Source organism: Typopeltis vanoorti, chromosome 6 (assembly GCF_054136105.1).
Source record: "Typopeltis vanoorti isolate ZY-2024b chromosome 6, IOZ_Tvanoo_1.0, whole genome shotgun sequence".
NCBI classification, from domain to species: Eukaryota; Metazoa; Arthropoda; class Arachnida; order Uropygi; family Thelyphonidae; genus Typopeltis; species Typopeltis vanoorti.
In genome coordinates, this window is record NC_143554.1 from 135,213,671 (window position 1) to 135,230,361 (window position 16,691).

General features: G+C 37.3%; 1 protein-coding gene across 2 annotated transcripts in view; it reads right to left on the bottom strand.

Annotated features, from left to right (window-relative positions):
- Positions 1–327: 327 nt before the first annotated feature.
- LOC150105967 (DNA-directed RNA polymerase III subunit RPC3-like) overlaps positions 328–16,691 on the bottom strand; it is a 164,015-nt gene continuing 147,651 nt past the window's right edge. For both annotated transcript variants that reach the window (XM_090393728.1, XM_090393727.1), the window contains exons 10-11: positions 11,779–11,946; positions 328–1,592 (exon numbers count right to left, since the gene is read on the bottom strand). In XM_090393728.1, coding sequence (XP_090249854.1) covers positions 1,452–1,592; positions 11,779–11,946 — 309 coding nt within the window. In that variant the 3' untranslated portion in view covers positions 328–1,451. The remainder of the gene's footprint in view (positions 1,593–11,778; positions 11,947–16,691) is intronic.

Sequence of the window (16,691 nt, forward strand, 5' to 3'; positions counted from 1 at the left end):
ACAAGAGAAAGAGGAGTGATATGATTGAAACTTACAAACTTCTGAAAGGGTTATATAGAATTTCAGTAGATGAAATTTTTCATTTTATAGAGGGGTGGGGAAAGGACGGAAGAGCATCCATGGAAGTTGAGAATGAATGGATGCTGCCAGGAAGGGAGTTAGGGCCAGATTTTTCTCTCACAGAGTAGTGCTTGATTGGAATGGATTGCTGTTGGACGTTGTGTGTGTGTGTGCAAGTAATGTGAATGAATTCAAGAACAGGTATGACAGCTGGTGCGAATGGTATGGTCTCCCTCTCGAGTTCCTGACTCCCTGAGATGTCTCTTAATAATAATAATGAATCTTAATAATGAAATGATAACAGGAAGTGAAATTTTTAATAAGTCAAATGTTTTAATATTCAGCTAATTATCATTACATTGCCCTATACAGTCTGCAATATGCATTTTTATCTATAAATTTCACTCTACAGCCTATTTTCGATTATGGACTAATTCAGTATTCTTTGTCATAACTAAACCTAGATGGTTTCCATAGGTAGGTAAAATCTGAGAGCTTGAAGTATATGACAGTGCACTCAGAAGAGTTCATCTATTTTAAAATTTAAGAATAATTATTACATTAAAATATATCTTAAAAGGTAAAATTCAAATTTCATCATTACTTAACAATCACACTAAAACATAAACAGATTATTTTTGATTCTCTTCAGATAAGTTAAATATAAATATGTAATAATAATCAATTATCAAAATATTCAGGACATATAATCAAAACATTAAAAAATGAAGTATGATGAGAATGATCTTAAATACAAGGTCATGCAAAGTTAATTCAGGGAATCTGCAATGCATTTGTATTACTAGCGCAGGAAATACATTAAAAAATGTATTCGATTGTCAAGATCTGCAGTGAATATCACTGAATGATATTCAGCATTTTATGCAGTTTCCTAAAAGAATTTTTAAAAACATCATGTCTCATTAAAAAAAAAAAAATTATGATAACGATCTTAATGAAGGCTTAAAATAATTCCGATAATCAAAAATTTTCTCTCTTTCTCTCTTTTTTTTTTTTTTAATAATACATACAATGAAACGAAGACTGTTCCTGGAATTCTCTCTCACTCTTTTCAAGAGCACCAACGTATGACTTTTTATGTTTGAACCATTTTTGTTTGTGCATATAATTTTGTGCGTTAAAAAAGCTACTTTACTTTAACACTTGCAATATTATAAATTTTAAAAACATTACTCCTGCTAGAACTGACAACACTGAAAAATATTGGGGGGAGGGAGTTGTTACTACAGTATACAGTTTACTTTTTTTGAGCTGTTTGTTACCATAAGGCACATAATGTTAAACAGATCTAGTAATTTAAAATGAAAAGCATAAAATCAGCTTAGCTGATTGGATTTTTTATCTTAAAAGTTCATGACAGAATTTGTCCCTCAACTTTTCAAAGAATTTAACCATACTGTTAGAAGGAAGCAGGTTTCATCAATTTGCAATTCGCTGCGTTCTAACATTTCTGTTACGTGTTTAACTTTGCAAATTTGAGCCTTCTCTGGTGGAGTAATCATATCTTCTACCTGTAATATAATGGTTAATATGTTGACAAAACAAAACAAACATTTACTAATATAAATAAAATTTACTAATATAAATATTTACTAATATAAATATTTACCAATATAAATAAATAAACATTTGAGCTTTGATAAGCTGAGTAGATCCTAGAGCATCCCAGACATGGTCAATAAGATTAAGGTCATGAGACCTAGATGGCCAGCCATGTGTACAATAATCTCTTTTTGAAGATATTGATTCATAAGCTTTACTCAGAGAGGATGACCATTATTGTCTTATAAGATAAATGTCTCCCATATTTGCATCTACATATGGATGAATATACGGGTCTGGTCTTTGTCTCTATGAGTTGAAGCATTTATGGTTATGCTCAGAAGCACATATTGGTGAATCCATCAAATCAGATGCCTCCTCAAACCATCAAACTACATCCATGATAAGTCTCCCTTTCATGGATACTTGAGGGATGATTGTAAAATTCGATGCAGCAGAAGTTCCTTTAACTTAGCATCAATTTTTACAGAGGTCATTCACATTGTAAATAACTCTAGACTACTCACTGCTGAAAAATTTTGTAAACCCATGTGGATATCTGAAAATGCAACAACAAAAAAAATGCTTGTAAATTGTAAGTTAAAATAGTTGTTAAGATTGTGCACTTTATATAAATCTCAGAGTAAAATTATAGAGATGATCTATTTTTGAAGTGTTGATGCCCCAAGTGAAGGGAATTACAGAGGATTATTGTGAAAGTGAACAATGGTTTGAAGGTCACGGTAGCTGATGTCAGAATGCTTGCGGGATATTTGGCGGTCTCCAACCCTGAAACAAGGAACTGTTGCCGCCCTGCAATGAAGGTCAAGATGACTGACGTCAACATGCACGGGAGACATTCAGGGGTCTCTGACTCTAGAACAGGGACCTGAAAAAAAAAAAAAGAGTATAAAGGGGCCTTGGAAGGAAGGCTCCCTCTCTTGTTCTTACATTCATCTTGGGATAGTTCGCAGACCCAACTAGAGCTCGTTGGAAAGCACCTATCATTACAGGGAGCAGCGGAGGAGTAGCAGGAATTTCTGCGATGAATTGCTGTGTAGGAGTTCGCTCAGTGCACTGGACGTAGGGTGCCTTTGACTCAATCCAGTACTGTCGGCAAATGGGAATCACTCTTCCGGCAAGTGAACCACATACAGGCTTTCTTTGCACATTGCTCGATAGTTATGGAGACGACTATCAAGGCAACGTGCAAAGAAAGCCTGCACAGAAGAACATGTCGGACAGCCTGCAGAAACAGACTAGGATTGGAAGGATTTGAAGGAGAGTACATGTCGCAAAGGACTTGCGAGTACATCTTCCAGTATTATCAGTAAGGTGCGAAAGGAGAATTGTGATCTTCTGATTGTAACATTCCTAGAACTTTAGTGTTGTAGCAGATAGAAAAAAAATGTAGGACTGAACCATAGATATGAGATAATTTGGGGGAAATGATATGGTAAAAAGAGATTTTGTAGAACATGAGGTTTTTCTCTCTATGCAAATGATTGATTTTTCTTTGTTTAGAGTTACAAGTTAAGATTTGATAAAGATTAGGAGTGAGACTGTATAAAGTGTATGCATTAGTGTAAAATATGTTAATTGCATTAAATATGTTTTGTTTGTTGAAAGGAGACTCTCTGATCTTTATTCAATGCACTGTCTTAGAAAAATATTTGAACCTGTAAGCAAGGGGGGGGGGACTAAGGAATAGCCACAATTCTAAATTAAGCCTTAGACCATTGATAGAATTATCCTATAGGTGTTTTAGCTCATCTCTGATGATTATTAATTAGGAACTTAGGTGACACAGTCACAAATCAAATAAATTTTCCTAAGTTCTTTTCAGCATAAGAGATTGTGAATTATTTAGTACTTAGGTCAATCCACTAACAGCTTCGCCTTACATAGGACCATTAAAGACTAATTGTGGAGGAATAAGACAAGAGATATCATAAGGGATAGGATAACCTTAAAAAGCATAAGAGTGCAATTAAGAGAATATAGATAACACGAGTAAGATTACAAGAAATAGTAAATATAAAAAATATTACAATGGCGTGATCAACGTGCGTTTACAGATAACGTTTCCTTGGTTCTCTCCAGATCAAAACACACCTGGTATCACTTTGTAGAGGCAAATCAAGACTAGTTTGTAAACAATATACCAACCCCCACTGTCCAGTTGACTTGGAGACTGGCCTATTTCACACGTTCTTTCCTGTAGAACGCAGACTACTGGTTTTCTGGCATACAGAATACTTTCATGAAGCCTTCTGCACAAGGTGGAAGCAGATACCAATGTTCCTGTAGCCGACCAATGTAAAGTCAGATCATAGCTGATTCGGGGTAGCACTCTCATTTCAGTGAACAGATAATTGGAGATAAAAACCACAGGCTACTGTGGTTGTAGCTCATGGCCTTCCTTCACTGTATCTCCAGAATGCTGTTTGTGAGTACTGAAATTGGTTTACAGTCTGTGAACCATGGAACAGGGTGACTCACATGCAACCAACTGGCTACCTCTGCCTGATTGTGGCTGGCCTCACGTCTTTTAATGGCTTGCTACCTGAATTCATCAATTAAATGGTGTTTTGTATCATCCAAGACTTTTGTTAGCACAAAAAAATGTCTTGTTCTCACTTCATACAAGAAATGGAAACCACTCCAAAATGCCTGCCTTTATGCCATGACTCATGACCACTGACAAGCACCACTCATTTGTATACGATAACCACACTCATGATTTTTACAATTTATTAATAATTATTGGCATTAGCGAAACTGTTTCTCAGAGTCAAATGTTGAAACTGGAACCAAGTGCAAAAGATAGTATTTTTAGGAATGACAGAAGAGATAGAAAGTAGGGGTGGGTGGGAGGATTACTACGAATGATATCAGATGACTTGAGTCCAGTTGGGATAGAAACACATAAAAGCAATAACAGTAATCATTTTCCAGCACTGCGTTTCAGGCTATCTGGTAGAAGCTTACAGGATGCATAAATGATGGGATGTCTATAGACCTGCCAATTCATTTGCTGGGGATGAAGAAATGCATCAGCAAATTATACAGATGGGTACTTAACAAATAATCATTATTGGTGACTTAAATTATTTGAATATTGGTTGGATATCAGAGAAAACTTATGATAAGAATGAACAAAGCAGAATTTATTAAGCTGCTGTATGACAACTTTCTCAAGTTGTGAAAAAAGCAACTCGAGGATAAAGAGTGTTAGATTTGATCATAACATCAGAAGGTGTCACAGTAACCATGCTGTACTCTTCTGGGAACTGGCCAACTATATGGATCTCCCATCAGGACAGGTTATATGGTGAATTACTCAAAGAATAAATAAGAAACTCAAAGATTGGAATCAGAGAGCTCTCTGATTCCAATCTTTGAGTTTCTTATTCGGTTTTAAAACAATGTGGGATTTAATATCCCCTTAATTTTAATAATGTTTATATCGCCGAAATGAAGACTATTGGCTCTTTATATTTAAGTAACTTAATGGTTGCACCTTTTTGACAACTCGTATAGCAGAGTATATAAGTTCTTTTCGCTATACCCTTTGGTATCTATTTGGTCTAGCTACTCACTGATGAAGCCTCAAAAAAGGCTGAAACCAATCTGGGTAGTGACCTCCCACCATAATGTAATAACAGCATACATTTCCTAGGAAATGTGTTTTTACATTATGGAAAATACGAAGAATAGCGATCAGAACTTTATCACCTTTGCTGCTAGTTGCCTGAAACTGTACTACGTACTAGGACTACTTGCATTAGCTCATGCTAGTAATAGCCGATTCTTTTATAGTTTACTATACTATATTCGGCATAAAACTCTCTGATTCCAATCTTTGAGTTTCTTATTCGGTTTTAAAATAATGTGGGATTTAATATCCCCTTAATTTTAACAAAAAAAAACTTTCTGTATAATTGATAAAAGGGTTACTTATGCAAAGCCAGTAGGGTAGAATAAGAAGAAAAAAAATCTATAAAATGTGTTGTGTGGTATCCTGATGAGTATTGAAATTTACATGTTAGCACCATGATTTGCATTTTTCATCACAAACAAAGGGTTGAAGGTCACGTAAACGCCAAATGAAAGAGGGATCAAAGCCCCAATCGGACACGTGCACGGGCCATGTGGGGTAGCAGTGAAGAAAATTTAGCATACGCTATTGAGCGAGGGCCACGTGAGTGATTTGGACAAGTTGCAGAGGTAGCAGTGATTTGACGATAGGGGGAAGGATATAAAAAGGTTAGCAACTCCCCTTGACTCTCGAATTTTTTTCATCGGTGTTCGTGCAGTTCCTGGAGTGGTGGTAGGAGATCTCGTCTTCACTGGCAGAAGCAGCAGCCTTGGCCGGCAAAAGTCCTAAGAGGGATTATGGGGATGAGTGTATGCCTATATCCGGCAGACGAAGGTTGGAAATTGTCGGATGAAAGGCTGAAACAAAGATTCTTTCTCCTGATTATATGAAGGAAGAGTTAACCTCCTGCCTGGTCCGCATACAGCAGAAAGGTATTAGCCATACCAGAGTGGTGCAAGCAGTTCGTGTGGATTGAAAGAATACTTCCAGTATGAGTGCCGACCAGTCTGAGCAGTGGGACACTCAATTCAGCTGGAAGCCGTCAAGGAACTACAACATACCGTGTGAAAGCCTTGGTGAACGGTATCGTTACAATTTCTTTATCCTTTTATGTGTATGGGTTTCAAACTTGTTATAGGAAGGGTCCAGAGACATTGGGGAACATGTGTTTCTGATAACGGGAAAGTTTCATGCTAGGACAGTAGCACACTAAGAAAAGAAATGCTTGGTATATCCTACAGAGAACTTAGTAAATGAGTTATTGAACTGGCTAAGGCATTGCATAAGGTGTAAGAGAGAGAGAGTTTTAGTTGATATATCATGATGTGTTATTAACGTTGAATGAATGAATATATCATTGAATTAATGGAAGAAAATGTAGTATTGAATTTTGGGGAGTAATTGTTTCCCAAGGAAGGAATATTTGCCTGTGTGCAGACTGTAGAAATTTGCCACATGAGTGGGCTTATGTGCTAAATTTTAACTAATAATGATGTTCTTGTATAATGAATGATTAGTGCTTAGTATGAATTTTATATGAGTTGTAAATTATATTTGTGTGTCAATTAAATCCATGTTAAACTTTGAGAATTTGTGTTTTCTGCATGATAGAATCCGATGCACTGCCTGCAAAAAGATTAGCATACAAACCTAAGCAGGGAAACAAAGGGGGGTTAGGAGGTTTTAGGCCACGACTGCAGTCCATAGAGTCGTTATTGTAGATCTCTGGAATAAGCTCCTGATTTAGGCTTTCCAACTTAATATAATTACCTTAGGTGGCGCAGTATAAAATAAATATTCCTAAAGTTATAGGAAATGTAATTCCACAGAAGTTTCCATGCAGAGTCACCTCTATCCAGAGACAACCCTTATGCTTGGAGGTACCACGTGACCCTTTTGGACAATTTTCTGAGTTCTAAATGTAAATGTTAGTGCAAAGAGAAAACAGGGACACAACAGTGCATCCCAGGGATCAGTTCTTGGACCATTATTGTTTAATCTATGAGGGTGGTCTGAAAAGTTCTTGGCCTCGACCATAGATGGCAACACTATCAGCAAGATTTTTTTTTTCTAAGTTGGTACGTCTGTCATAAGCATCCATGTGAAATAGCAAGTCATTCTATAAAGTAGTTTGTTTTATACAGTTGTTTGAAGCAAAAGTGTTGTCTGTATCTCTTGAAATGGATAAAATTGAGTATCATGCGGTAATAAAATTCATGTAAAAGAAGATTTAACAACAAAAGAAATTCATAAAAGTTTATGGGCACTCTTCTTTGTTTTCAACAATTAAGAAACGTGCTACCAAGTTTAAACGTGGCCGTACCAGCCTTGAAGATGATCCACATGAAGGATGTCCAAAAAGTGTAACACCACCAGAAATCATCGATCAAGTGCATGATATGGTATCGGATGACCGGCAAGTTAAAGTGCGTGAAATTGCACTATCCTACATTTCAAAAAATGTAGGATATATTTTGCATGAAGAATTGCAAATGAAAATGCTTTGCACAAGATGGGTACCACGCTTGCTCACATTAGATCAAAAACACACTTGCATGAAAATCTCTGAACAGTGCTTGGAACGTTTTAACAAGAATAAAACTGATTTTGTGCATCAATTTATTACTATGAATGAGACTTGGATTCACCATTACACACCAGAATCCAAACAGCAAAACAGTGGACAGAAGCCAGTTGTTCAGTGCCAAAGAAGACAAAGTCGGTTCTATTAGCAGGAAAGATCATAGCATTGGTGTTTTGGGATGCTAAAGGCATTTTGTTTATTAATTATCTTGAAAAGGGTAAAACAATAACCAGGGAATATTATTGTGATCTTTTAACCAAACTAGATGAAAAAAATTGTGAGAAAAGTCTTATTTTGCAGAAGAAAAAAATCATCTTTCATCAGGACAATGCACCTGCCCGCAAAGGTGTTTTTGGCAATGGGAAAATTAAGGGATCTGTACTATGAATTGTTGGAACATTCACCCTATTCCCCAGATTTGGCTCCCTCTGACTTCTATCTCTTCCTAAAACTAAAACTCATCTTCGGTGGTCAGCGTTTTTCTTTGAATTGATTTTGAATTTGATTGCAGCTGTAGAGGGGTATTTTGCAGATCTTACTGAGAACCACTACATGGATGGGATAATGGTGCCAGAAAAATGTATTAGTCTTAAGGGAGATTATGTTGAAAAATAAAAATAATTTTGAAATTATAAATTCATTTTTTCATTGTTAGGCCAAGAACTTTTCAGACCACCCTCGTATACATTAATAATATTGGAAAGGAGCTGACAGGAGATGTTCAATTGTTTACCGATGATGCAAAGATAGGCAGAGCAATCAGAGATACTACTGATAAACAGGAATTATAGGGTGATTTGAATAGGCTGGAAGTGTAGACAAACGATAATGGCTATCAATTCAATGTTAGTAAGTGTAAATTTATGTACTTTGGCATGATGTGATATCAACAGCTTATTATATCAGTGGGATTATGCTTGGAGTAAGTGACGAGGTTAGAGATCTTGGAGTTATGATGGATAGAAAGTTGAAATTCAAAGATCACAACAAAAATTTCAAATACAACTCAGAGGATAATTATGATGTTGAAAGGAACAACGACATGTGAGGCTATGGAAGTTATTTTGGTTCTCTACATGGACTTAATACAACTACACTTGGACTACTCTGTGCAGATTTGGTCTCCTGAGTTCCAAATTTTTTTATTCTCCAAAGGAATAAAAAAAAATTCTGTGGAAAGGCTGCAAAGAAGAGTAACAAAGATGACACCAGGATTATGGAATGTAGATTATGAGGACAGATTGAGAGTATGTGGGCTGCAGATATTGGTAGACAGAAGAAAGATGGGTGATACAGAGGTCTATAAACCCTTAAGGAACTCATCTCTTAACAATAATAATAATATATATATATATATACATACATTTTCCCCCACCCCCTGTTTAGATTAATACTCCTCATTTCCCATTGCATGCTAGGTTCAGTGGTGTCTGTTATGGCCAAGCAACTTGGCTTCTCTGAAATCAGAGTAATGCTCTGTTAGATTGCTTAATACTTTATGCATAGATATTATGGTTATTAATTGTTTTTAGTGTTCTAGCCAGTTTGCTTGTTTTTCAGAATGAAAAGTCTGAAGTTTTGGGAAGAAAACACTATCTTCTCTAACCAACCTTCAAATGAAAATCCCTGGTAAAGATTTTTAGCATTTTAGATGAAATTCAAACCCAGATCTTTCCAACTAAAGGATATCATTGAAACTTGATGAGATATGGAGGCTCTATCATTTATATTAAATTATTTATATAATTAGCACTAATAATAATATTATCATCATTATTATTATTAAACGTCCAGGGAGTTCAAGGCATCAAGGGAGGCCATACAGCACCCATGTCAGCTACCATATCTTTTCTAAAAGATATGGTAGCTGGTGAATGCATCAGTCACACCAGATGCACTCACTACTTCAACATGCAAATTGTTCCACTTACTCTGGGTCTATGAAAGAAAAATCTAACTCTTATCCCTTTCTTAACTGTATGCAAACTTATCTTCCCTTGTCCTCTCCCCACCTTCCATATAATGAAAAATTTTATCAGCCTATATCCTATAGCACCCTCTTAAGAGTTTATAGACCTTTATCATATCACCCATCTTTCTTCTGTTTACCAGTATCTGCAGCCATAAGTACTCTCAATATATCCTTTCTCTTACCTATTCATTTCAGAGGAACCATAAATTGGCAGGTACACAGAAAAGAGTCATGAATTCTCTAATAAGCTGTATTGCATGAAAAAAAAAAAAAAAAAAAAAAAAAAAACCTCTTTAAATTAAGGTTTTGGTGGCTCTTCTCTATCCAAATTTGCAATATAAACTATAACTCAATTTTATTGATAAATTTATCAACCCAATATCAAATTTCATCAAATAATAATAATTTTAGGAGTTAACTACTTTGATGGTGTGCTCATTTCTTGTAGTGTCCAGGGATACATTTGAGGTGAGGTACTAAATGCCAGAAGTTGGTACTTCCTAGCTGGGGGGGGGGGGGGGGAATACAGGCTATCATCATTCCCTGACCTGGAGCAGATACCTGTGCAGCCACACATTACTTGGTAGACAGTTGCTGTGGTTGGTCCAGGTGCCTCTTAGGGGTATGCTTATTTAACGGCAGGATGAGATGGCATATCATAGGTTTTTGTTGTGTTTTAGTTTGAAAGGCTTTGCCAAGGGCTGCTCTATCACTCCTGATGGCAATGCTGTTGTTGGTCAGGGACTGCTTATTCATCACATTATCCTGTTTATCTCATACGTGACCTCCATATCTAGGAGGCGATTCACTATCTGCCGGTTGGGGACTTATCTGGTTGCAGTCAGTGCCATAACTTGGAGAAAAAATCTAGGCTTATTGCAAAACTACTTTGAAACATGGAGACTACTATCCTCTAACTCCAGCAAAACTGTTATTTCAACTTTCCACCTAAATAACCATGAGGGCCCACAGAAAACTAAAAATAAACTTCTGCCAGAGCATCACATACTGACAACATTTGGAAAAACTAAGATATCTGCTAGCAATATTATAAACAGGCTCACAGGCATAACTTGGAGTTGCAATGCTTCAATCCTTGGGATAGCAGTCCTGGCTCTGGTCTTCCAGTGGCAAAGTATTGTATGCCTGTTTGGAGCCTAAGTCAACACATGGCTCTTGTGGACACACAGCTCAACATAACAACGAGAACCATCTCTGGTACCATAAAGGTCTACTCCTTGTCCATGGTTACCTGTCCTTACCCACATCATGTATCAGTCTTCATGCTTCAGAAGAAAAGAGACTACCATCAAAGAAATAAGCAAAATCAGAAACAGCATTAACCTTCCCACATATCAAGATATCTCCTCACTACCATCTGTTTGTGGTGATGATGGTCCAATTGTCAAACTTCCAGGATTCACAATCTACCATAACATCTCTATCATAACATCTTTAGGGTTGGATAAGGCTATTGTGCCTACTTACTGCATCTATGGGGAATTTCACAGTCACCCTTTTGCATGTGTGACACTGTGAACTATGCATCATATCACTGATGAATCCCACACACTCCTTTTCTGGAGGCCTCAAAAACTTGAATTTACTCTCAAACAGTGTATCAATTAATTAACTGAACTGATAATCTGTATATAGTTTTGCTCTTCAATTTCCTGCATTTTTTTACCCATATGCTAAAATAAATAAATACAGGGAGTGGCTGAAAGTGCAGTGAAGATCATTCAATTCCCAGAATGATTTGAATTCTAAGATAACCTAGAATGCTATGTTTACAAACAAGCACATCTCCTTGCAGACATGTGCTTGTTTCTGAAATATAAGCCTAATTTTTCACAAGCTCTATATTAAAGACAAAATAAAAAGCATAAAAAAAATCACCTAGAAGGAAGTAAAAGAAAACAATAGCTGAATTTGTTTGTAGTTATATATTTAATGAGCTTTGTAAAGGAAGCTGAAAAGACTGATTGAAAATCTTACTTCTTGAATTTGAGCACTGTCTGCTCCATTCTCCTGTAAAGTAGCTATAATTGCATCGACACGTTGCTTCTTCTCAAGCAATCTTTTGTGTTCTCGAGTTTCCCATTCTCTCCGACTCATAGCATTATAGGCAGCTTTGTAACAAAGCTGAATTAGAAGTCTGCTAAGCTACAAATTAATATATGCTTCATATGAATATTACAATAAAATTCATCATAAAATGAGTAACCATATTTAATTAAAGTTAATTGGAATAAAACTTGCATATATTAATCTACATATATTAATATAAAAAGTTTTTTTACTTATACCAAATTACGACCCACAAATGCATGGATAAAAAAGAGAAGATTGGAATGGAATTAGCATGTTAATAGGATGGATCAAAAAGAATAGTTACTCTAGCAAGAGACTGAAAACCAAATATAAAAAAGAAGATCATCTGGTAGACCAAGAAAGCAATGGACAGACTGCCTACATCAAAGTAGTTGTTGAAAGATTTTTCACTTGGTTATACCATAAATTAAAGAATACCAAGAATTTATATACTTGGTTTAATCCTTTATCCAAGTGTAAGCAAACAAAGTTTGTGCCTAAAGTATCTTCAGGACTGGGGCAACTCGTGGTAAAGGTGGTATGACTTCACATCACTTGCCTTAGTATCCCATAATGCAAAGCACATCTCCTTGCGGACATGTATAATGCTATGTATTATACATGTACGCAAGGACATGTATAATGCATAGCCTTATACAAGGCCGTATAATACAAGGGTCATTACCCAGACCAGTTTCGACCTTTATTGAGGTCTCATCAGTGGGAGCCAGACTCAGAGGTGATACCAAGGTTGAAGTAATGGAGAAGTCATTAATATACGAGTTGCCAAAAGGTGTCACACCTTATTATTATAATACTCTGGATTAGAGATAGTAGTTGTTGAAAGTTTTTTCACTTGGTTATACTATAAATTAAAGATACCAAGAATTTATATGCTTGGTTTAATTCTTTATCCAAGTGTAAGCAAACAAAGTTTGCACTAAATATAGGGATCTGGAGATTGAAATTCAATGACTGGAACAAGAAAGCAACAACAGTTCCAACTATCAGGAGCACTAGGAGCAATACCAAGAGCATTTATGAAACATCTGGAAACGTTTGGCCTCTCAGATATAACACCATCTCACTTTTGGGGCATCTCATATTTTACATTGATATCTAGTTGATTATATTACTCTAATTTTACATTATTAGCAAACAACTGAATATTTTCTTTCATGCTCTTCCTATATCATTTATGTACAAATTAAACAGTAGTGGTCCTACCACTCAAACTTGCAGCACATCACTAGTCACCAGCTTTTGCCTGGATTCTGCTCCTCTGTATACCACTTTTTGATATCTATCCAGCAGCCACCCTCTTATCCACATAAGCAGTGTCATATCGATCCCCATTTGTTTTAATTTGTAAGAGAGTTCCATATGGTATTCAGTCAAATGTCTTTGCAAAATCCAGAAGAAGCATCATGTAGCCATTCCCCTTATCCAACTCAGCTGTCACTCTATTATAAAAAATTAGGAAATTACTAAGGCATAACCAACCATTCACAAAGCCATGTTGCCCCTCACAGAGTATCATATTCTTATCCACCCATTCTTGAATATTTTTTTTTGACCAATTTTTCCAGTATTTTTACCACCACTCCTGAGATACCGATTGCTCTATATGCTACTGCAGTTGTACAGCATCCCTTATGCAATACTTAAATTAAAGAGCATAGTCAGAGGCATTGCTAGCCTCCTTGCACATTCCCTCAAAACATGAGCTGATATCCCATCTAATCCCACAGCTGTATTCAGTGAGATTCTGCAATATCCCAAGAACCTCCAATTTATCCACCTCTGTTCCCATATAAGTTTCTGTTACATATATCACAGCATCAACCTCACCTGTATACCTTTGCAAAGTGGTCACTCAGTGACTCATCTATTTCATCTGCTTCTGTCACCTTGTGATCCATCAGCACTCTTAAGGTTAACTTAAGGTTATTCTTTCATAGTCATTCTTCCTCATACTTGCCACATAGCAGAAGAACTCTTTGGGATTGCCCTTGGCCTAGCTTGGCTAGTTTTTTCTCATAATATGATTTTGCCTTCCTTACCACACTGGTCACCCTTCTCCTTAAATATGCTCTGCAGCATTTTCTTTTGTCTGAAGCTCATGCTTAATAATATTACTCATCCATCTAAACTCCTACCTGATTAACCCTCCTTACCTTAGGTATACAATTTAATATAGCTTCTTCTTGATGTCCCTTAACCATCTCCCATTCACTATAACATCCTTCCTTTGCATGGTTCTATATTGTGGCACAGCTTCGAGCCTTCTCCTAAGTTTGTCATAATCACTTGCCTTTTAATTCCACATATACCCCCTTCTTGATAGACTATTGCTCATTTTTTTCAATCTCCCAAGTCAAAAACCACATGTTCACTTTCTTCAATGAAAGGCAATGTGGATACCTCAGTTATGGATAGCTCTTCTCATCCATAACCAGACCAGGTCCAATATTCTAGCACCTCAAGTCCTCCCCATCATATGCTGCCTCAAATAATTATCTCTCAGCAGGTGTATAAATTCCATTTCCTTCCTGCCATGTGATCTCTCTCTCTCTCTCTTCCTTCCACTCTATAGCAGACTCCATAGCTGAAGTCTGCCCATAATAACCATTCGAACTGCAGCCATTGCACTAATTTGCTGATGCATGTCTTCAAGATCATCCCTGGAACTCCCTGGTCTTAATCTCACCCACTAGACTGCTTCAATGAACAGCTACCTTCCTGCCTATCCCTCAATCATTTTAACTACAATTCATCTGCTATCATCAGCAGTACTCCTCCCCAAATCCTATCTTCTCTATCTTCCCTGAAAATACTAAGCCCTTCACATTCTATCCTTGTAACTACATCATCTGCTGTTAGCTAAGTCTCACTAATGGCTATATCTTTTGGTGCAGCCAAAGCCTCTATTCCTAGAGGCTACAGAAAACAATACATCCCATGCTGGAGTAGAGAAACTGAGAAACTTTTAGCCAAATATGAAGAGACTGAAGACCCAACTGTTGCTAAGGAGCTCATAGCAACGCTGGATAAAAACAGAAAGGAAAGATGGATCTCAACCATCCATGAACTAGATTTCACCACATCTAGCCGAAAAAGCTGGTCACTTCTGAGAAAATTAGGTGGGGCAGGACCAACAACACACAAAACAATAGAGATAACTCCTGATCAAATGGCTAATCATTTATTGAAAACCTCTAAGATACATCCTAGCTCTATCAGGAAAATTACTGTGTAATCTTCCATCAGACAAATCCTGAAGACGGGCCCGAGCTTCCTGAACTTGTACACCCAGTATCTCGGGAAGAGGTACAGGTAGCATTAAAACTAAGAATGACAAGGCTGCACACGAGTGGATGGTATCCTCCCTGAGTTTCTAAAACATCTTGGTCAACAAGGCCAAACATGGCTGGCCGCCCTTTTCTCAAAAATTATAATGACTGGAAAACTACCAAACTGTGGGGGGAAGCCAAAATAATTGCCATGCCCAAACCAGGAAAAGATCCAAATGATGTCAAAAATCTAGGACCTATCTCCTTGCTTTGCTCTACCTTTAAGCTCTTTGAAAGAATTCTCCTTAAAAGAATTTCACCACTAATCAAAAGAGCACTCCCGATTGAACAAGCTGGCTTCAGGCTGGGAAGAAGTTGCTGTGACCAGGTCCTGGCCCTGACAACACACACACACACACTGAAGCAGGCTTCCAGAAGAAACTTAAATCCGGAGCCACTTTTATTGAACTAACATCAGCTTATGACAGTCTGGATCAGGGGCCTCCTCCTAAAGCTAGGAAATATTATAAGGTGCAAAAAAACTTTCCAGCTTTTTGAATCCATTCTCTCCAACAGAAAGATCCGGATCCATATTGGCAGAAAAAAAGAGCAGGCCCAGATTCCTTCAAAGTGGTCTCCCACAGGGCTTTGTTATCCCCTTTACTCGTTAACATTTACTTGTATGACTTACCACATACCAGCTCAAGCAAGTATATGTACGCTGATGACCTAGTGATCCTACATCAATCTACCTCCTTTGCCAACCTGGAATCAACCTTGAACACAGACCTGAACATCCTGGAAGGGTACTTCAAGCAGTAGTACTTGAAGCCAAATCCAACAAAAACTGTGTCCACAGTATTTCACCTGAACAAATCAGAGGCGAATCGGCACCTCAACCTTTCTGTCTGTGGAAAAATGTTAGAACATGAGTCTCATCTGAAATACCTTGGAGTGAGCCTGGACAGAAGCCCAACCTATAAAAGGCACATCACCAACCTGTCCAACAAAATTAAAATGAGAAACAATATCATTTCAAGGCTTGCTGGAACAACCAGGGATTCTGGTGCAGAAGTCCTAAAGTTGTCTGCACTAGCCCACATTCTCTGCAGCAGAATATTGTGCCCCTGTCTGGGAAAGAAATGCACGCACACACGCACACTAACATTATAGACACCCAGTTAAACTCTACCATGTGCACAATTAGTGGGACAGTGAGAAGCATCCCTCTCTCCTGGCTGCCTGTTAAATAGTTTAACACTGCTCCACCAAACATGCGGAGAATTCAAGCCTCGATTAAAGAATTTGAGGCAAATTAAAGCAATGAGCAACCCACTCCTGTCCCTGCACCAGACTCTCATAAATCCACCTAGTCTTTGCCTAAAATCTAAAAAGCCTTTCTGGTCCATGGACGAACTCTCTTCAGCTGCCCTGTCATCAACACCTGACATATGGATTGAAAACTGGTCCAACAAGCTCCCAACAAACGGCTTCCTGGTAGAAGATCCCTGTGCTCTGCAGCCT